At 42.0% G+C, this 22,565-nt stretch overlaps 1 protein-coding gene across 1 annotated transcript; it reads right to left on the bottom strand.

The window, feature by feature from the left end:
• Window positions 1-2,686: 2,686 nt before the first annotated feature.
• tprg1l (tumor protein p63 regulated 1-like) lies at window positions 2,687-22,160 on the bottom strand. The gene is made up of 5 exons (XM_072244760.1): window positions 21,746-22,160; window positions 11,395-11,486; window positions 9,670-9,846; window positions 3,961-4,114; window positions 2,687-3,603 (listed from the first exon to the last, which is right to left on the bottom strand). Exons 1-5 carry the CDS (start codon window positions 21,986-21,988, stop codon window positions 3,409-3,411), a joined length of 861 nt encoding a protein of 286 aa, XP_072100861.1. The 5' UTR covers window positions 21,989-22,160; the 3' UTR covers window positions 2,687-3,408.
• Between the last annotated feature and the right edge of the window lie 405 nt (window positions 22,161-22,565).

The following is a 22,565-nucleotide window of genomic DNA, read 5'->3' as shown; positions in this document are numbered from 1 at the left end:
AATCTACATTCCAAAACTTAATTTGAATGTACTGTCATTTCAATATGGACTCATGAATTATCCTGTTATTGAATGCATTGAAGTCCAAAAAAAATCTACTGTTCTATCCTAAAGATATTCAATGGGCCAAATTCTGCTCTTAATTCCTGTTCAAATTTCTTTGAAATGTTACTGTACCTGCCTCAACCACTCCCATCTTAAACCTATTTTTGATTCCTTTCTCCTGGGGAAAGTACTGTGCACATTTACTCTATGCATCTCATGATAAACCTATTGAATATTGAAAGTCATAAATCGAGGAGTGTACATGGTGGAGTCTGGGAGGCACAACCTCAGAAAAGAAGGTGGCCCTTTTAGAACAGATGGAGGAATTTACTTAACCTTTGAAATTCATTCCTGCAGACTACTGAGAAAGTCAAGTCATTAGGTATATTTAAAGCAGAGGTAGATAGGTTCTTGATTAGTAAGGGCAGCAAAGGTTATGGGGAAAAGGCAAGGGAATGGGATTGAGCGAGATGATAAATCAGCTATGATGGAATGGTGAAGCAGACTTGATGGGCCAATTGGCTGAATTCTGCTGTCTTGTGCTCTCCAGTTGAGACTTCCTCAAAGTAAAAATAACATTGTCAGAAAATTTCCTCATTCTTCTGCTGTTATACTGACCCTGCTAACAATATTTTAAATATACCACTGAGTATTGATTCTAACAATTTTCTGATAATATTATGCTTTTCACCTCCATTTTTGAAAAAGGATAATAACTACATACAATATTTCACATTTAATAGCTTTATTAATATTTGTGATAGCTTCAAAATACAAAACACTGGAATACAGATGATGCATTATTCTACTTAAATCATCTTTTCAATTGCTTGTATCTGGTGGATTAACACAACAATTTAAGTTTAGTGTGAACGTAGTTTGCAAATATGCCACTTTCTTTACTATGAGACGTTGAACTAATGTGTTTATAAGTTAATGTTAAGCAGGAAGGTCAATAACTCCCATTTCTGCTTTATAGGAGTTGTTGTAATGCCATAGGCTGGGATAATTCGGTGAAGGTCAGTGGTGCCAAATATTAGACCATGCATTTACCTAACAATGAAATATTATTGCTTTAATATTGTGAAAGTTTTCTTTACCTTATTGAGTGGTCTGGTGATGGTTGTGGGCATTTGTTTGTCATTGTATTCACATCTATATGGTTTACCATGCCCATTCAACAACAATTTGCTCATTAATCCTGTAATAGGAGACTAAATATATGTAATTTTCATCTCTTGAAGGGGCTAATCAAGCACTTCCTTAAGAGAGTCATATTTATTCCAATGCTAACTCAACTAATTAGAAATTTAATGATTTAAAAAATTTCAAAGGCACAATTGAGCAGTGATTTCTTTTCTAGTCAGGGTACTTAAATTGCACTTCAGTTCATTTAATTTAGTGACAGTGCAGCATTGGCCCTTCAGACCACAGCACCTCCACAACCATAATTAACTCCAAACTAATTTACAATGGCTAATTCATCTACCCAGTACATCCTTGGACTGTGGGAGGAAACCAGGACACCCAGGGAAAACACACATTCCACAAGGAGGACGTACAGAGACTCCTTACAGAACGGCACCAGAATTAAATTTCAAAATGTCCCATGCTGTAAAAGCATTGCGCTAACATCGTGGGATGTCAGCATTGCAGGAGATCTTATAGAAACAAAATTATGAAAGGGATAGATAAGGTAAAGGCAGGAAAGTTGTTTCTGCTGATAGGTGAAACTAGAATTAGGGGACATAGCCTCAAGATTCAAGGAATAGATTTAGGACAGAGATGATGGGGAACTGCTTTTCCCAGAGGGTGCTGAATCTGTGAAATTCTCTGCCCAATGAAGCAGTGGAGGCCACCTCAGTAAACATATTTAAGACAAGGTTGGATAGATTTTTGCGTAGTAGGGGAATTAAGGGTTATGGGCAAAAGGCAAGTAGGTGGGAGGTTAGTCCAAGGCTAGATCTTAGCCCTGATCTTATTGAATAGTGGAGCAGGCTCAAGGGGCCACATGGCCTACTCCTGCTCCCATTTCTTATGTTAACCACCTCACCAGCATGGTATCCTACCACTATAGTAGTTTTAGCTGTTCATGGGTTCTGATTTTTCTTCAGCCAAAATCCTGCATATCTAGTATTTCGTATTCCAATTTTTGATATGCCATTTTATTTGGACATCGGATAAGTATACTTAATGCATTTCTTCATGACTTATGGAAGACAGTAACTTTGGCATAAATAACTGGTCTCAAAATGGAGTTACAAATGCTGGTAAAAGTGAATGGTTAATCTTGCACCTTTGCAAGGTTGTTGATTTTAGACTGGTAATGTTTGCTCAACTTTTTTTTCCCCTATTATAGTATAATGCAACTTGTATACTTTTCTTGCTGAAATGAAAATTATTTGTACTTCTGAACCTTTCCATACCAGACTACAGAATTGCTTCTGTTCTATGGTCTCTGGCCATCAGGTCAGTATGGATAAAATGTAGTAATACAACTTCAGTTATTACATGCAGTATTAGCTTTCTTTGAAAGTAAATGAATTAGTGACTGATGTAGGCACTACTACTCCATTTGTTCTCTAAATCCAATTACTCCTGAAAAGTCAATAGTGAGAAAACAGGTCATACCACACAAGGATAATGAATCTCCTTTCTTGAAGGATTTTAATGAACCAAATGGGGGTTTACAACAATAGTTTCGCATTTTAAGTTCAAGATTTAATTACTAGAAAGTTTTCCCAACAGTAACAAGATTCAAACCCATCTTTGAATCAATAATCCAGAAATTTAACCAGATGACTACATGACATTAGTTTGTACATCACAGTCACTTAGTGACTGCGTCAGACCATCCTTGCTTCAGGATGACCATAAAAGACAACATCTGGGTTGATTTCAAACCCAAACATGCAGCTTTTCTCTATCTGCTTTTGTTTGTGATATACTTGAACCAGAATCAAGAAGTGAAAGCAAACTGTAGTAACTGGCCCCCCACTTTCACCTCTGACTAAAACACAGACGATTATGACAAAGTAATTAAAATATGACTAGTTTCTGTAGGTTGCAAAAACAAGCATAGGAAGCAAGTCCATCAGTAAACATCTGCAACACAAGCACGAGACTGTGCTAATCATTTTTCAATTGCAATGCTGCACTTTGTATAATATGCAATATTACAGAAGCACTGTTCTTAAAAATAACATTGCACCACATGCTACAATTGGCTGTGCTCTCAGGAAAGAGCGATCTCACCCAGTTTATTCCAACTCCTGACATGCACCCAAAGGTGTCCATTTCCTAACTTGGAATAATGCAAATTGAAAGGGTGCAGAAGAGGCAATATGGAATACCTCAGGTCCTTTAAAATCCAATTGTTCCCCTTGACATAGAATAGCCCAATTTAGCTTCATTATTGATGAATGACATTAACCCAACGTAGGTCTGAATGAGAAGAGGCCGCTCCAAGATCAGCACTCCATTGGCCCGGCCTGGCAGTGGTGCCTCTTTGTGAGCCTTCTTCACTGCTTGGATTAATTGGGTCTTAAAGTTCTCCAGCTGAAAGTTAAGAGTATTGGTAAAGTCAACCCATTTCAAAATACCAGTGACTAGATAATGTATTTTAGCATTTAAAACAACCTCTGCAATTCAATAACTGAAGATAATTACTACAAATTTATGAATTTAGCTTTATGATAAACTTAGTTGCATTTAATTCAACGCAAGTACTCCAGGACAAATAAACTGTTACATCTCAGAAATTAAGAGAATCTTCAAATTTCTGTCAAGGCAATGGGTTTACTCAAGGCCAAAGATTAAAAAGTGGGTTATACAACACAATTGTTACTGAGTTATTTGCCTTGGTTAATCAGTATCAGATGTTCTTCCTAAACATTTTGGCTGATCACTTCTTACCTGGCAGAGAGATGCAATCTTCTCATCTGCATTTGCCATGGGATGTTCAGTGAAAGTGGCATATGGCATGTCAGTGGACCATGGATTCCAGCGATTAATAAAGGATGGCGTCTCCCGTTTGTCCCACTGAACCCGAATCCCATGTCCCTCTCTCCTGTTAAATGAAACAAATTGTACGAGTCCCAAAGAAGGATATTGGCCTGAAATGTTGATTGTTTATTCATTTCCATATATACTGCCTGACCTGCCAAGTTTTGAGTGTGTTGCTTTGGATTTCTGGCATCTGAAACCTTCTCGTGTTTATAAGTTGTATGATAAGGGCAGCATGGTAGCGTAGTGGTTAACACAACGCTTTACAGTACCAGTGACTGGGGTTCAATTCCCACTGCTGTCTGCAAGGGAGGTTGTACATTCTGTGTGACCGTACAGGTTTTCTCTGGGTGCCCCAGTTCTCCCCCCACCCCTCCCCACCAAGTCTAAAGACTTACTAGTTGGTAGGTTCATTGGTCATTGTAAATTGTCCCATGATTAAGCTAGGGTTAAAGTGGGGGACTGCTGGGGTTGTGGTAACTCAATAATAATAAGCTCCACTTCATTCATTTTATTTTTACTGAGATACAGTGTGGAGTAGGCCCTTTGAGCCATGCCACCCAGCAATCTCCAATTTAATCTACCCTAATCACAGGCTAATTTACAACGAGCAATTAACCTACCAATGCCCTTTTTTGAAATGGCTTTTCCTGCTTCATAAAAAGCAATAGACTCAGTTAAGCAAATAGGAACTAAGTGGTTTCATAGTTTCCAAAAAAGTCTGTGGGCACAATGAAAAGATTCTGAACTGTGATAATGAGGAACCGTGAAGAGATTAATGCTCTAAAATGAACTTCTCAATTATATGTAGCCTGTTTTGACGAAATTAATCTGTCTTCTCAAAAGTTTGTAGTATCTACAATCCTGGGATGTGAGTGTGGTTAGCAACAGTACATTCTGGGTTGAAGAGAGTTCTCCCTTCCAGTAATTGATGGCCAAAAACAGACCATGTAAAGTAGATGGTTTGTTTCACACAGTATTGACAACACCATGGTAGAATTAAGGGGAAAAACTCATCAGCCAGTGGGAGGAAGAAGAGACTCTGATTTACTCTGTGGTTACAGCAATCACACTTGTTTCAAGGCAGCAGTAAATGATTAAAGCATCTGAGGTTTCCCATTACCCCTACTGCCTTCTCATATGTGGACTATATGAGATTGCGATGTGTGACTGAAGCTCTTCACTGCTGACTTTTCCTTCAGTAGTAATGGGAAACTGTTCAACCTATAGCAGCCACATCTCAGCAGTCTAGCTGCATCATACAGGGAATTTGGGATATGTGCATGCTCCCTAGCTGCATCATAGCCTGGTATGGAAACACCAATGACTTCAAAAGGAAAATCCACAAAAAGTAGTGGCTGTGGCCCAGTATATCACAGGTAAAGCCCTGCCAATCATTGAGCACATCTAGACGAAAGTGTCGTCGGAAAGCAGTATCCATCATCAGTGATCCTCACCTCACCTCCCAGATCATGCTCTTTTCCCTGCTGCTATCAGGTAGAAGGTACAAGAGCCTCAGGGCTCACACCATCAGGTTTGTGAACAGTTACTACAGCTCAACTGTCAGGCTCTTGAACAAAATGGGATAACTACACTCAACTTCACTTGCCCCATCATTGAAATGTTCCCACAACCAATGATTTCACTTTCAAGGACTCAACCTCACTATCTCATGCTCTTGATATTCATTGCTTATTTACTTATATTAGCATTTTGAAGTTTGTTGTCTTCTGCATTCTGGTTGATCTTTCACTGGTCCTGCTGTAGTTACTATTCTATAGATTTGCTGAGTATGCATACAAGAAAATGAAGGGTTGTATTTGGTGACATGTATTTTGATAGTAAATTTACTTAGAACTTTGGCTTCGAGCTCAGCCTTTGCTACTGGCTGAAATAAAAGGCCTTGCACTCAATATCTGCAATTAAGGTCACTGATAAATCTGTCCTATTGCCTCTGACAAAAATTTGTAGCAAGGAATTATGGATTATGGAGGGTCAGACACCCTGAACCAATAGGCTAGTCCTGGACTTATTTCCCGGCATAATTTACATATTACTATTTAACTATTTATGGTTTTATTACTATTTAATTATGGTGCAACTGTAACAAAAAACAATTTCCCCTGGGATCAATAAAGTATGACTATGACTATGGATTACTTCCCAAAACTAAGTCCCACTGCTGCATGAATATGAAATTCATGGCTGCTTTCAATTCCCTACACAGCACATGACTGATGATACAATAGCTTACAAGGAAAAAGGTGTTTGAAGATCAAATCCTCAAATAGCACAACCTCAATTCTCCAGGTATCGGTTATCCCTGTTGATCTTCCCCTGCCATCCCCAACATTCAAGCCCCAGTTACGCCCAAGCATTTTGGTTTGCATTAAAAACTCCAAAATCTTGAAACAGACACTGTTCCAACTAGTCACTAGAAGAGATTGCCACACACAAGGGAAAAATCAGAGATGTGATCATGTCCTTGTCGGAAAAAATGCAAAATCCTTACTGACTTAAGGGAATTTCAAGCTCACAATAATCAGAATGAAGGTACAATATTCGAAATAGAATTGAGAACAGAATAAAGTCCATCCTTTGGGAGCACTACAGACGCCTTGCATAAGCAGTATGCTGTCTTGCAAGCCAACCAATCTGCCCTGTCTCTGGAAGAGTTCTTACTCTGGTTTTCCAGGTCCACAGTGACTGATGAAGCAAATCATCCTAGATCCTAAGAAACTGCCCAAGATAAATTTGGTTTTATTATGTATTTTAGACCATGTTCGTGAGGAGCTTTTCTGATTGGTGCAGCGTACAATAGGTTAACTATTGAATTGTATGGTATTCACAGCAGACTAACAGACCATTCAGTCACCACCTCCCTTACTCTAGAACAGAAAATAGTAGAGGCCATTTAGCACATGCTGTGCTGATCCCGATGCCAATTTATACTAAATGTCCTCCAGTGTGTCATCCATAATTGCTCCATGCCCATCATGCATGTCTATCTAAACACCAAACTCCAAACTGCCTGTTTCTACTACTACCCCAGGTAACCTATTCTACTACTCTGCATTAAAAAAAAAATCACCCCTCTAGCCTTTAAATACATCTTCTGGTATTTAACATTCCTACCCTGGGGAAGACATTTTGATTGTCTACCCTATCTATGCCTCTCAAAATTTTCAAGTGCTTTATCAGGACTTCCTACAGTCTCCAAGAGTTCAGAGCAGGGTACCCAACCTTTTTTATGCCATGGACCCCTACCATTAACCAAGGAGCCTGTGGAACTCAGGTTGCGAACCCCTAATCAAGACAGTGGAACCCAGCCTGTCCAACTTCTCCATATAGTTCATACCTTTTAATCTGGCCAGCAAGCTGGTAAACCTCTTCTGCACTCTCTCCATATCCTTCCTATTAAGGGGGTGACCAGAACCACATATAGTAACTTCAATTGCGGTTTGACTAAAGTTTTTTTTAATAGCTACAGTATGACTTCCTTACCCTTATACGCAACCCATCTAACAATGAAGGCAAGAATTCTATATGACTTCTTTACCACTATCTAATTGGGAAGCCACTTTCAGTGAACTCTGCACTGGGACCTCAAGATTCCTCTGTATCTCAATGCTATTAAGGAGTTTATCATCATCTCTATAATCCCTCCTTCATCTAACCTCCCAAAGTGCAACATCTCACGCTTGCCTGGATTAAAGTCCAGATGTCACTTTTCTGCCCATTTCTGTAATATATCTAAATCCAATTGTTTTTAGACACTATATAATATATATATATAGACACACACACACAGTCCTTTACACCATCCCCAGTTCCACTAACTTGCTCATCCGCAATCACCCAGTTACATTCCATCCTTTTTTTTTTAATATTATCATTGGCAATAATGGGAATGGGAAAGATATCCGGAATAAGATTGGAAGCACTTGAAGGATTGAAATACACAGCAAGTACTTCGTACTTTTTCCTCACTGCAGCAGTCAGAGCAGCAAAGGGGAAGAGCTAGCAGCTTTATTTTTATAAAGAAGTGTATGATTGGCTAATTGTGTGGCAACTCCGCCAATAAAAGAAAAGGAGCGTAAAGTGGAGCAAGCATTTTCCAGTGGCCATTGTGTGAGAGGGCTAATGTAGGAGTGGCAGTCCGAAGATTTGGCTCAATTGGCTTCAGCGAAGAGGTATAAGTGAGTAACAGGCAAGTTTTTTTTATATATAGTGGGTAAAAAGATATCAAGTTCCAAATGATTAAATAAAGTAGGGATGCAGGATCAGGTGATGTGGGAACTGGTGGGCCCCACTGCCGTGGCCATATCTGCAGCAAGTGTTGGTTGTTTGTGAACTCAAGCTCAAAGCTGATAGTCTGGAATCTGAGCTCCAATGAGGAGAGTTACCTGGATATCGCATTTCAGGAGGCAGTCACACCCATTAGACTAACTACTTCAAAATTAGGTCTTTGTCAGGGACAAGAGGGTGTGACTGCAAATATGGCAGGCAGTGGGGAAAAAAAAATAGTAGTTGTGCTGGAGGAGCCCCAGCCCTTGGGCTTGTCCAACAGGTTTGAGAATCTTGCTGTATGAATGACAGTGGGGACTGTAGTGCAACTGAACCATGGCATTATGGTTCAGGAAGTCATTCAGGGAGAAGAGGAGAAATATAATTGTGGTTGGAGATAGCATAGTTAGGGGAATTGTCACAAGGATCAAGAGTCCTGAAGGTTGTGTTTCCTGCCTGGTGCTCAGGTTTCATCATCTCATTTGACCTGCAGAGGAATGTGGACTGGGAAGGGAAATATCTAGTTGTCACAGTCCATGTGGGTATCAATGACGTAGGACAAACAAAAATAGAGGTTCTGTGAGGGAATGTGAGCAGTTAAGGTCTAAATTAAAATGCAGAACTAAAAAGGCAATAATCTCCAGATTGTAATGCAAGCCATATGCAAACTGGCACAAGATTAATAAGATTAGAGTTAAATATTTGGCTCAAAGAATGCTGTGGGAGAGGTAGGATATTGGCACCAGTATTGGGGAAACAGGGAGCTGTTCAATGGGGCGGGCTCCATTCATACCATGGTGGGACCAGGCTCCTGGCAAATCACAACTAGAGTTGTGGATTGGGCTTTAAATTAATAGTGGGGGTGGGTTCAATAGCTTGGAAAAGTATGATGAGGTAAAGGGAAGAAGAGTGCAGGGGAGGTTACTGAATTCTCCAGAATAAAGAATAAGACAAAGCTTAGCAAGGGATAAAAATTAACTTGAGGCAACATGGAGACAAAATTGAGAAGGGTGGTAAACTTAGAACTGAAGGTGTTATATTTGAATGTATACTGTATACAAAAATGAAGTCTATGAACCTATAGCAGAAATTGGCAGGTATTACATTGTGGGATTACACAGTACAGGTAAAAGATCACACCTGGGAGATGAGCATCCAAGGATACACGTTCTATTAAATAGACAGTAAGTGGGCGGAGATGGGCATTAGTGACTTTCTCCAATTGTGATCAATAGTTTTATTATAAATCATTATGAGGCCACAAACCAATATGCGATCTCCCAAAAGTCCGGCGCAGAAACATCAGATAAAACATTTTGCTTTTCTACTCACTTGTTCAAAGACTTTGGAGGAAAAACAAACTCTCCAATGGAAATAGTATCCACAGCGTTCAGTGAAATTCGTATAACTTGTCGGCAACTGAGGTTGATGAAGTCATATTTACACAGGAGCAGTGATCGCTCAGTTATGAGCACCAGGCGTTCCTTCTCATTGTTCCAGTGGTCGATCCTGTGACACGGTTGGGGGGGGAAAATCACATTCATAAAGTGCAGATACATTGTTCAATAAAAGAAGCATACAAGAACATAAATTGTTGGCATATCTTGGCAGATTTTCACTACTACCCTCCAACTACTCACCAATACTGTTGATTGTTTACCTGACTGTAAAGAGCAGAGAAAGGCAAGTACGCCATCTGTGCCCGATATGCATGTTGATGCTTACACACTTCCCAGGAACAGTCCATGCCAGCATATCAGGTGGGTGAAAATTCAATAACTATAAACCAGTGGGAAAGTCCCAAAACAAAGGAATGGAGATGGCAGTTTAATTTACTTCAATACACATTATATTTTGTTATTTACTGTCAAGAATGGGCAAAAACAACTAAACAGTTGAACACTATGGGCACAGTACAAGCTGTATCATGGTCTACTGTGGACTTCTGAAGCATTCATGGAACCAGGGTCTGAACTATATACACTTATATTTGTGTGGTTGTATTTTACTGATAGCTTATATGTGCGAGGACTATGCCTCAAGGCACAGTGTCACCTGTTTACAGCCGTCAGGACAGAGGCGTCGGTGGCGGTGCACTCCGCCAGAGACGGTGTGGCGTGGCGTCCAGGCTGGAGTCGGTGCTGCCCCCACCACCCCTCCCAGTGTTCAATCGGCGGAAGACAAGCTGGATTGTAATTGACTGCAGATTTCTGTGGCAGTCATGGCTGGACTATTTCTTTTGCGTGGTTGCATCTTACTGATAGGTTTAGGCACTTGCCACCCTGTATGTGCTACAAGAGCTTTATGCCGAGTGACTGTTGGTAGTGTGTTTTGCACCTTGGCCCCAGAGTAACACTGTCTCGTGGGTATCCATGTATGTTTGAATGACAATTGATCTTGAATTGAATTGAATGGAACAAGACAGAAATATTCAGGTCAGGAAACACCTTCCCCAATGCTGCCTGATATGCTGAGTATTTGTGGCATTTTGTAATTTATATCAGATTTTGAGCAGCTGTAGCATTTTGCTTCGGCGTGAGATGACCATAATGACTTTGCCAATAGAGCCTACATGTTCGGATTTTAAACCATTCAGCTATATCCCAAAGATAACAAGGGACCAGGATCCGAATCTGAGGAAGATTCCTGTCTGATTACATTTTGGAGACAGGAACAGACTGACAACATCTGGTTTTACGCTTCAAACTGAGCAACAGCAAATGTGTAAAGCTCACAAATAGATGATGAACCCTTGAGACATCACCTCCTTGTAGAAACCTGCTCTGTCCTGAATGACTGGGCAAAATGTAAAATGGTTACTGAAAATACAGCCTAATACCGCACAAAGAAAAGTGAATAGGCTTCAAATAGAAAGTTTTCCCACTGGATAATACAATTACATCTGATGGATCCTGGATCTCAAACTTTGCAAGATATCCAGCAGCAAGCATCAACTAACCAACCATTACTCAATACTTCTGACTCTCCAAATCCAACTGGAAAATTATTGAAATGAACCACAACCAAAGTGAGAATATTACAAATCTCATCACTTACTCTGTCAGCAGCCACACACTCTGCACACCTCCATCTTCTATTGGTACAGCAATAGATCGGATATCTGAAACAGCCTTTTCAATCGTCCCTGGCTGGAGTGAGGAGTGAAAGTTCAGTGAGAAATAATGCAAGGTCAAATTTAATGAAAAATTAAATGTCCATTAGCAATATCACACCATGATAAACCAGCAATATTCATTTGAAAATTCCTACCAAGTTCCCCAGGCTGAGTTGATTTGCCTTTGGCTCTAGGGGGAGAAAATTTATAATGACCCCCATTAGAACCTAATGCAATCTGTGAGTAAAGGCGAGAGACAGACAGAGAGAAGGATTGGGACGTTAGCTTGGAGAAGGAGAGGTACAGGTCACAATCCTCAACTCTGGTTCCACTGCAGGTTCGGAGATCATTTTCACCAGCCTACTTTCATAGTCAGAGTCATACTTTATTGATCCCAGGGGAAATTGGTTTTTGTTACAGTTGCACCATAAATAATAAATAGTAATAGAAATAGTAATAGTAATAGTGATATTACTATTAGTAAATAGTACATAGTCATGGAAATAATAAATAGTAATAGAAAAATAGTAATAAACAGTTTAATAGTAATATGTAGATTATGCCAGTAAATTATAAAAAAAAAAGTCCAGGACCAGCCTATCGGCCCAGGGTGTCTGACCCTCCAAGGGAGGAGTTGTAAAGTTTGATGGCCACAGGCAGGAATCACTTCCTATGACACTCTATGTTGCATCTTGGTGGAATGAGTCTCTGGCTGAATGTACTCCTGTGCCCAACCAGTACATTACGTAGTGGATGGGAGACATTGTCCAAGATGGCATGCAACTTGGACAGCATCCTCTTTTCAGACACCACCGTCAGAGAGTCCAGTTCCATCCCCACAACATCACTGGCTTTACAAATGAGTTTGTTGATTCTGTTGGTGTCTGCTACCCTCAGCCTGCTGCCCCAGCACACAACAGCAAACATGATAGCACTGGCCACCACAGACTCGTAGAACATCCTCAGCATCGTCCGGCAGATGTTAAAGGACCTCAGTCTCCTCAGGAAATAGAGACGGCTCTGACCCTTCTTGTAGACAGCCTCAGTGTTCTTTGACCAGTCCAGTTTATTGTCAATTCGTATCCCCAGGTATTTGTAATCCTCCACCATGTCCACACTGACCCCCTGGATGGAAACAGGGGTCATCGGTACCTTAGTTCTCCTCAAGTCTACCACCAGCTCCTTAGTCTTTTTCACATTAAGCTGCAGATAATTCTGCTCACACCATATGACAAAGTTTCCTACCGTAGCCCTGTACTCAACCTCATCTCCCTTGCTGATGCATCCAACTATGGCAGAGTCATCCGAAAACTTCTGAAGATGACAAGACTCTGTGCAGTAGTTGAAGTCCGAGGTGTAAATGGTGAAGAGAAAGGGAGACAAGACAGTCCCCTGTGGAGCCCCAGTGCTGCTGATCACTCTGTCGGACACACAGCGTTGCAAGCACACGTACTGTGGTCTGCCAGTCAGGTAATCAAGAATCCATGACACCAGGAAAGCATCCACCTGCATCGCTGTCAGCTTCTCCCCCAGCAGAGCAGGGCGGATGGTGTTGAACGCACTGGAGAAGTCAAAAAACATGACCCTCACAGTGCTCTCAAATTTACCGCGCCTCCGCGCCAATGCTTTGCCACTGTTTTGGTGGCACCATTAGCAGAATCAGCCGTTGGCACGGTCTTTAAAAGTAATTCCAGTGTTATTCTGCATTTATTTTTATCACTTGTGCTTATCTAGACCCAGTCATGTCTTCATTGAATAAAGGAAGTGTTTCTTGTGATGTAAAGCGCAAACACCACACGTTATCTATACAAGATATGGCGGAAGCTCTGAAAAAAAAACTTGACGGGGAAAAGCAAATACGACTTGTATGACATTGGCTCGTCCACAGTTTATGATATAAAGAAACAAAAAGAAAAGTTGCACCAGTTCTTTGTTGACAGCGAATCAAAAACAAACAGATGTGCATAAGGAAAACAGTCAAAGGTAGATGTTCACAACTAGATAAAGTTCTCAAAGTGGTTTAAACTCTGTGTCAGTGAAGGTATAGAACTGTCAGGAGAGATGTTGCAGGAACAAGTTAAATTACTTCATGAAGAATTATGACTGGGTTATGACTGTGGCCTCAGTGTCCCAAGCAGCAACATTGCATAACATTTCATGCAATGTGTGGCAAGAAAAAAAGTCAGCAGACAAGGAAACAGCTGCTGAATTTGTTGATGAAAATTTAAGTCCCGAGCAGGTCTACAATGCTGATGAAACCATCTTATATTGGCATTGTATTCCAAGACAAACACTGATTACTGAGGATGTAGTCACCACAGGTAATAAAAGATCGTGTCAATGTGTTGGACTGCTCTAACACTTTTATGCTTAAGGAAAAACCGTAACACATAGAAACACAGAAAACCTATAGCACAATACAGGCCCTTCAGCCCACAAAGCTGTGCTGAACACGTCCTTACCTTAGAACTACCTAGGCTTAACCACAGCCCTCTATTTTTCCAAGCTCCGTGTACCCATCCAGGAGTCTCTTCCAGGAGTCCTTATCGTTTCTGCCTCCACCATTGCCGCCTGCAGCCCATTCCACGCACTCACCACTCTGTGTAAAAAAACTTACCCCTGACATCTCCTCTGTTCCTACTTCCCCAAGCACCTTAAAACAATGCCCTCTCATGCTAGCCATCTCAGCCCTGGGAAAAAGCCTCTGACTATCCACACGATCAATGCCCCTCAATACCTTGTACACCTCAATCAGGTCACCTCTCATCCTCTGTCGCTCCAAGGAGAAAAGGCAGAGTTCGCTCAATCTATTCTCATAAGGCAATCTCCCCAATCCAGGCAACATCCTTGTAAATCTCCTCTGCACCCTTTCTATGGTTTCCACGTACTTCCTGTAGTGAGGCAACCAGAATTGAGCACAGTACTCCAAATGGGGTCTGATCAGGGTCCTAGGTAGCTGCAACATTACCTCTCGGCTCTTAATTCAACACATTTTATTGAGCTTCAAAACCTGAACACAAAGTGTGCCAAAAACCTTTTACAAAATTACATCATCACGTCAGACCTGCCTTTTAAAGTGAAACTCCAACTCAATATTGGTGGTTGTGAATTATGTGCATATGTATCAGTTACATTGCCCCAAGACTGCTCTGTGCATCTAAAAGAATTTTTCTCGATAAAATGTTTACAGTATCTACCTGCCACCTAACTGTACATCATTAATTCAACTGCAGGACAATGGCATATTATGCTCTTTGAAGACTAAATATTGCTCCGATTATGAAGTGGCCACTGAGTGTAGTTGACTCTGGCAGGCCAGTACAGGAATTTGTGAAAGAATTACTTCTCATTTGTTATTTCTTTTTCCTTTATTATCCAAGGATGAGGTAATCATCAAATAGGTTAGAAGTGTTAATTAATCCTAACCTATGATTTAGCAAAAATCACTAATCTGGCACTGCACAGGTCCCAATCATTCTGGATTTGTGGTTGTCAACCTGCATTATGTTTTGCTTCGATAAGACTAGCTAGTTTATCAAGTATTCTGAGCGTTCCTTCACTCAATGCAAATGCACTTGGCAACTAGCCCAAATGACACTGCTCTGCCTTTCTAAGGTGATACAGTGAACTAAACTGGAATGGGGAGGTGGGAAAGTACTACCGCCAAGGCATCAGGCAATCAGGCACCCTCCCTCACCTAATAACATTGAAGTAAGCACACCGTCTTAACATCTTTAAATATAACCTTGTAGATTTCTTTGAACATTAAGTCTCCGAGTATCGTCACCAGGTTATTTAGAGATACAGCGTGGAACAGGCAAATCCACCCAGCAACACACCTATGTAACACTAGCCTAATTACAATGATCAATTAACCTACTAACCGTTGAGTCTTTGAACTTTGGGAGGAAACTGGAGCACCTGGAGGAAACCCATGTTGATCACGGGGAGAACATACAAACTCCTTGCAGGCAGCCCTGGGATTGACCTCCGGAATGCCCCGATCCATAAGTGTTGTACTAATCTCAACGCTACTGTGGCGGCCTCTATCTATTAACGATAACTGATGCCAGATGAACTGAAATAGTTTCACAATAAATTCAGATGCGGCAACTCAACCAAATTTATTCCAAGAAACCACTATTTACTACCAACCCCTCATTTCAAACTCATGAATCCTCCTCAATAGATTCCCACGTGGCAACTTCCAAACACCTACTGAAAGTTTGTTTACATTACTTTCACTCCATTTTCCCTCCTGCCTCTTCCAAGAACTCTTCTAGCCACACTGACAACCTTCATAAACCAGAAAGCTGATGTGTGGAAACAGTGTTCTTCAGAATCTCATTCCAAATCATGCACCATTCAGATGTGGACATTTCTCACCATTATCATGACCGAGTCAGAAGTCCTGGTCAAAGCATCAGGAAGGCAACTTCACATACACTGCAAAAATTCAAAGCAATGGTCGATTGCCTCACCCCCATACCCCAGACCCTTGCAACACAAATACGGTTACTAAATAAAACAAAACAACTTCTTTATTACACACAATTCCACAATTTTTTGCTATTACACACAAATCCACAATTTTTTGCTAATCAGTGTACTTTCCATGAAAACCCTCAAATGAGTCTTACATCAAACATCTCTTCAAACTTAAAATGTTTCATTCCAGAACAAAACTTTGTGTGATTTTCTAATATCCTTTAAAAAGGTCATTATTCAACAACAGCAATATTGCAACATCTATATCAAACACACAGAACCTTTCTAAGGCATTTCAAGCAACCAGTACAATGATATAAAAATAGTAATTGTCCGAATTTTGCCATCAAATTAATATCAATGTGTCTCAGAGATCTACTCGGTACATTTTCCCCCATGGGATACATCTGATAAAACCCCACGCAGTACAACATTCCGCTTTTGGTAAACACTTATAGAAGCTGCTAACTGGTCTAGATCAGAGTGCAGTGCAGGTTGACCTGAATTTTACCATGGTTTAAATTAGGATAGATTGCATTATCAAGGCTTATAATGTTAAAAATCTGTGCTGTGAGGTGATCTTGTGCCTAAAGTACAGAGAATATGTAGAATCTATTTTCTCTGGTGAGTGGATCATTAAAGACTGTAAGACCATAAGATATAAGAGTAGAATTAGGTCATTTGGCCCATCAAACCCAAACGGGGAAAACAGGAAAACCTGGAATACGGATTGATGGACCGGACCGTGAACCGGAATGCTGACTTCATGGGCCAGGCCATCAATGGCTGATCCATTTCCCCTCTCAGCCTCAATCTCCTGGCTTCTCCCCATATCCCTTCATGCCCTGACCAATCAAAAATCTATCAACCTCTGCCTTAAATATACACTGTCTTGGCCTCCATAGCCACCTGTGGCAATGAATTCCACCACTTCATAGCTAAAGAAATTCCTCCTCACCACTGTTCTATAAGGATACCCCTCTCTTCTGAGGCTGCGTCTTAAGACTCCCCCACCACAGCAAGCATCCTCTCCACATCCACTCTATTCAACAATTGACAAGTTTCAATGAGGTCACTCTTCATTCATAATTTAGTTAAACAATCAGTAATTAAACTAGGAATTACTTTCCACTGTCAGAGGTTATCTGGAAGAATGGAGCTTTCAAAACAGCTTGATTATTTTTTGTTAAGCAAGTACACAATCTGATAACAAGCCAGCAGAAGGTAAATGGAGAGAAAAAGATACGGACTAGCTGTGATCTAAAGCAACGGCAGGGTACACCCAAGGGATCTGAACGGTCTCATTTTCCTCACAGAAAGATGCACAAAATCCCAAAGTACTCAAGCAGCTGGTATCCGTCCTTTGAGGAAAGGTAATGTTATCATTCCCTAATCAATCTGTTGGTCTCTGGCTAAGAGGCATTATACCAGAAATTAAAGTGACTGGGATAAAAATCAGAAGAGATCTATCTTCCCTTTGAAATACTGCTACTCTGTACAATCTGATCTTCAAAACCGCTGCTGGGATGGAAGCAGGCGGCAGAAATTCTGTCACTTTATTTCAAACTAGCAATCACTGAACAAGTGGTTACAAGGAGGTGCTTGTTGTTCATATCGTGCTGTTCTCTCTTTGCCCAGAATTTGGAGTATTTATTTATTGAGATAAGTTAGCCAGCAAACCCTGATTTAACCTTAGCTTAATCACGGGACAATGGACAATGACCAATTAACCTATTGACCGGTATGTCTCAAGACTGTGCGAGGAAACCCACATGGTCATGGGGAGAACTTGGAGGCAGAAGTGGGAATTAAATCCAGGTCACTGGTATTGTTAAGCGTTGTGCCAAGCACTATGCTACTGTGCTGTCCTGTTTTAAGAAGTTAATGTATGGGTAGAGAAGATTATACGAATAGAGATCAGAGGTGTAAATAAGGAACATTTTTGCAATTATTATTTAGATATACAGCACAGTAACAGGGCCTTACAGTCCAACTAACCCAATCCACGCCACCCAATTAGACCCAATGTGATCAATTAACCTATTAACCTGTAAGTCTTTGAAATGGAGGAAGAAACAAGAGCACCCGGAGGAAACACACGCGATCAAGAGGAGAATGTCACTCATTACAGAGTGACAGAAATTGAACTTGGGCCGCTGGTGCTGTAATTGTGTTAAGCTACTGTGTCACCCCTGCAGTGCAAATTAAATTCATTTTAGAGCGACAGAGTTATACAACACAGAAACATGCCTTTCAGCCCAACTTTTCTATGCCTTCCTGAGCTTGTCCCACTTGTTCATAACTAGACTCTAACCCTCTACCCGTCCTATCAATGAAACTGTCCAAATCCCTTTAGTGTTGTAGTTGCATCTGCCTCAAACACTTCCTCTGGCAGCTTGTGTGTGGAAAAACTGCCCCTCAGGTCCCCTTAACTTCTTCCCCTCTCAGCTTAAATCTATGCCCTGAATTTTTAGACTCTCTGAAGCTTCTGACCCTGGGAAAAAAGACTGATCTATGCCCTTCATGATTTTGAAAACCTCAAGGTCAAACCTCAGGCTTCTTCGCTCCAGGAAAAACAATCAAAGTACATTTATTATCTAAGAATGAATACAATCTTGAGATTCATCTTCTTGCAGGCAGCCACAAAACAAAGAAACACAATAGAACCCATTTCAAAACACCACACAACAAAGACCATCAAACACCCAACGTGCAGGAAAAAAAGAACAAATCGTGCAAATAATATAAATAAAAGTAAACAAATAACACACATTACATTAACCGCAGAGTCTCTGAAAGTGAGTCCATAGCCACAGAGCCAGTTCATCGCTGAGGCGAGTGCTGATGGCTGCAAGTCCACAGCTGAGAGTCAGTTCAGCACTGAAGCAAGTATACCTAGCAGAGAAGTGAGCTGAAGACTGGCTCATCCTTCACTCATGGCCTTGATAAAGTCACGCAAGTATCCAGTCTCTCCTATAACTCAGTTCCGCCATCAACATCCTTGTGAATCCTTTCTACACCCTCTATAGCTTCATCACATCTTTCCTTTAGTATGGACACCAGGACTGCAGATAAAAATCTAGATGCGTTCTCACTCATATCCTATGCAACTATAACATACCATTCCAAGTCCTCTGCTTAGTGTTCCATGCACTGAAGAGAAGTGCACTGTATGGCTTCTTCACCACTGTGCCTGTGTCATCACTTCTAAAGAACTATGTACTTGTACTCCTAGATCTCTATTTTATAGAGCAATAAGTCCCCAGAGCCCTAACATTTACCGTGCAACATTTACTCACCCCGGTTTAACTTCCCAAATTGCATTATTTCACACCTGTCAAGAGTTTTAAATAAACCAACTACTTGTTAGAGGAACAAAGCAGGTCAAGCAGCACCTGCGGAGGGATGTACGGTTGATGCGTCTGGTCAACACCCTTCATCTGGAGTGGGGCGGAGGAGCCGTTCGCCAGAATAAAGAGGCAGTGGAGGATCAGGAGCTCTCTTTTCCTTACTATTTCCACATACCCATCTTACCTCCCTGACTTAGTTCCATGCCCTGCCTTTCTTTCCTATCTCATTCCTTTAACTGAAACACTATGTTGCCTCCGCCCATCACCCCCCAGCCTGTCACTATTTCCACTCCTCCCTCTAGTTGCCTATCGTCACTCATGTGGATCTCTATCGGTTTCTAGTTCCCGCTGTGCATCTTCCCCTTGTACCATAATAGCGGTGTCAAAATGGTTGTTGTGGTAGTGCAGTGAGTAGTGCTTTTCTTTCTTTTTTTCTTTTTCTCTCTCTCTCTCTCTCTCTTTCCACCGCTGGCTAGCTGTCTTGCGAATAGGAAAGCTGAATTTGCAAGTCTCTCCAACAGCAAACCTTCTGTAATGCCTCCTTGCTAGCACACACAGAAACTGAACTCCTTTCGGACCCGGGCTGAACTACAGAAGATGGGGAGGAGGTCTGGCCCCTGCACACCTAGCACGTAGGCTCACCAGTGTGTGGACACACCCTGGTGCTCGTGAACCAGATCCCCAGCTATGGGTAAGTAGCTCCACTGCCTTCTGGGCAGCCTTGGGAGAGACGAAGACTACAGCAGTACACCCAGACAGCAAATCTGGAGTGGAGCCCCTAAGGCAGCTGGATGTCATTGAACATCCTTCCAGCAACTCCTGCAGCCAAGCTGGAGGCAAAGGTATTGCTTCATAAGCTTTCCTTTGGACTACACCAGTGAGGCAGAGAGGGGGACCTTGACGACTGGGCATCTCAGAATCTCCATACCTTCTGCCCAGACTTGTAATGATGATCATCACCCATTGTCCTCTGAGACAGATAGATGCCAACTACCGTCATCTTAATAGCAGCATGTTCCCTCTACTTTTCAATCCAGATGAAGGGTCAGTTGAGTTCATTCGACAGCGTGTTTTTGGGTCCAGATTTCAGCATCTGCAATCTGTAGTATCTCCATTTCTTTCATCCACTTTCCCAACTGACTTAGATCCTGTTGTACTCTTAAGACAACCTTTTCACTGCCCATCCCCACCACTAACATTGGTGTCACCTGCAAATTTACTAATCCTTCTACATTCTCATCCAATCCATGAATACATATGACAATGTGGGACCCAACACCAATCACTTGTGATGTTAACTCACATCCAGTCTACAATTTATTTATTCAGATACAGCAATATCGGCCTTTCGAGCCACACCATCCAACAATCCCCTGATTTAACACCAGCCTAATCACAGGACAATTTACAATGACCAATTCTCCTACCAACTAGTATTTCTAAGGACTATGGGAGGAAACCAGAGCAGCTGGAGGAAACCCACACGGACACAGGGAGGACGTACTAAGTCCTTATAGATAGCAGCAGGAACATTTTGCAGTAATTGGTAAAAAGTCTTGCTAAAACCATACCCTAGTCAATCCTCTTGGTCGCTCTTTCAGGAAAAAAGGCCAGTACCTGTGAGACAAAACCAGGCTACAGTCCTTGCCTTTTGAAATGCAAATTCAAGTAAATGTTGGGAAAAGGACAGATTATGGATGGTTAAGATTTGCTTGACCAATTTCACTTCCATTAGATTTTATCTAGTTTATCAAATATTCTTAATCTTTCTTCAGTCAATGCAAAAACCCGTGGCAACTGGCCCACTTAACACCGAAATACACACACTACCTGATAAATCTGTTATCTGATAAAAGTAATCAGATGCATTTTCAAAACAAGAAGAATAAAAAGTAGATGTAGGATGTGATTATAACTGTCAGCAAAAAGTTCTTTGGATAAATATAGGACTACAAGGTTGTTAAACTGTGGTGGTCATATTGTTGAACTTGCAACCCAGTGCCCTAGACAAATCCAAATTCCACCCATGGGTGAATCTAAATCAAGATTACAAACATCTGGGAAAAACACACAGCTGTATTATGAAAAAGTGACCATAGGTACTACTCTTACCCAACCAAAAGGGAGGCCAACCTTATCACCTATTTCGACAAGGGGCTTTGCCAGGGTTACGCCAAATACAGCTGAGTAGAAGGATATATACAAAGAAATGTACAAGCAGTACTTTGGACAGACTCAGCCATTTGATCTAGATATAGCACAAGCACACTAAATGCTCACGACTATATCAATTAGACAAGTAAACAGAGATATAAACACACAGGAACAAGAAATAAATGACAACTAAATAATCTTAAACGCAAAAACGTAACTGACATTATTAAGGGCGATATATAAAAATAAAAATATTTTAAAGATACAGAGACAAAATCGGCAGGTGTAAGAAGCCTGTTACCCTGAACACGAAATAATCCTTGATCCTGGCCTGCAGAGTGGGATCCTTTACACTGAACGGAGTCAGGGTCTCGACGCCGTAGGCCGCGGGAACCCTGCCTTCCAAGCTGCTGCCCGCCACCGTCGCCTCACAGGGCACTGGCTCGGTCCCGGCAGTGGCTTCCGCTGGGAAGCCCGGAGCTGAGATGCCCACCGTCGGGAGCACAGCCGCATCCGGCTCCACCGAGTCATTCATCTGCAGCATAGCGGCGGTGGAAGGGCAGAGACGAGAGACGGCGGCGGCGGCCCGGACTATGCGGGGCCGAAGGGGGTGGGGGAGTCTGAGGATTGGTGGGTATCCAGGCCCTTAGGCGGAGCCAAGAGATGAGGGCGGGGGCGGAGCCAGGGATTGGCTTAAACCCTGGAGTTATAAACAAGGCTGGGGCGGCAGATCAGGGACAAGAGCATGGCCAGTGCAGGGCGGGACCAGTGGGTTAGGGCGGAGCCTGGGGATTGGACGGGAGCTGGGATTGGGGCGGGGCCAGGGGATTGGGGCGGGACCGGGGGATTGAAGGGGAGCTGGGGATTGGGGCGGGGCCTGGAGATTGGGGCGGGGCCAGGGGTTTGTGACGTAACAGGGGATTAGGGAAGATCCTGCCGATTGGAGGGGACAGTGGATTGGGGCGGAGTCAGGGGATTGGAATGGGACCAGAGGACTGGGATAGGGCCAGGGGATTAGGGCAGGGGCGGGATGGGGTGGGACCAGGGGATTGGAGCGGGGTCAGGGGATTGGAATGGGACCAGGGGACTGGGGAGGGGCCAGTGGATTGGGGCAGTTCCTG

This window comes from Mobula birostris, chromosome 27 (genome assembly GCF_030028105.1).
Source record: "Mobula birostris isolate sMobBir1 chromosome 27, sMobBir1.hap1, whole genome shotgun sequence".
In the NCBI taxonomy this organism is placed as follows: Eukaryota; Metazoa; Chordata; class Chondrichthyes; order Myliobatiformes; family Myliobatidae; genus Mobula; species Mobula birostris.
Note: the sequence above shows the minus strand (reverse complement) of the source record. Positions and strands in the feature narration are given on the sequence as shown.

Excerpts from the sequence above, each read along its gene's own strand:
- tprg1l (XM_072244760.1), bottom strand. The coding sequence starts at position 21,988 with ATGCTGCAGATGAATGACTCGGTGGAGCCGGATGCGGCTGTGCTCCCG. Across the intron at positions 11,487-21,745 it reads AGGATTATTTCGTGTTCAGG|CCAGGGACGATTGAAAAGGC; the intron begins GTAACAGGCTTC and ends TCCTCACTCCAG. Across the intron at positions 4,115-9,669 it reads CCTCCAAAGTCTTTGAACAA|GAGAGAGGGACATGGGATTC; the intron begins GTGAGTAGAAAA and ends TTCATTTAACAG.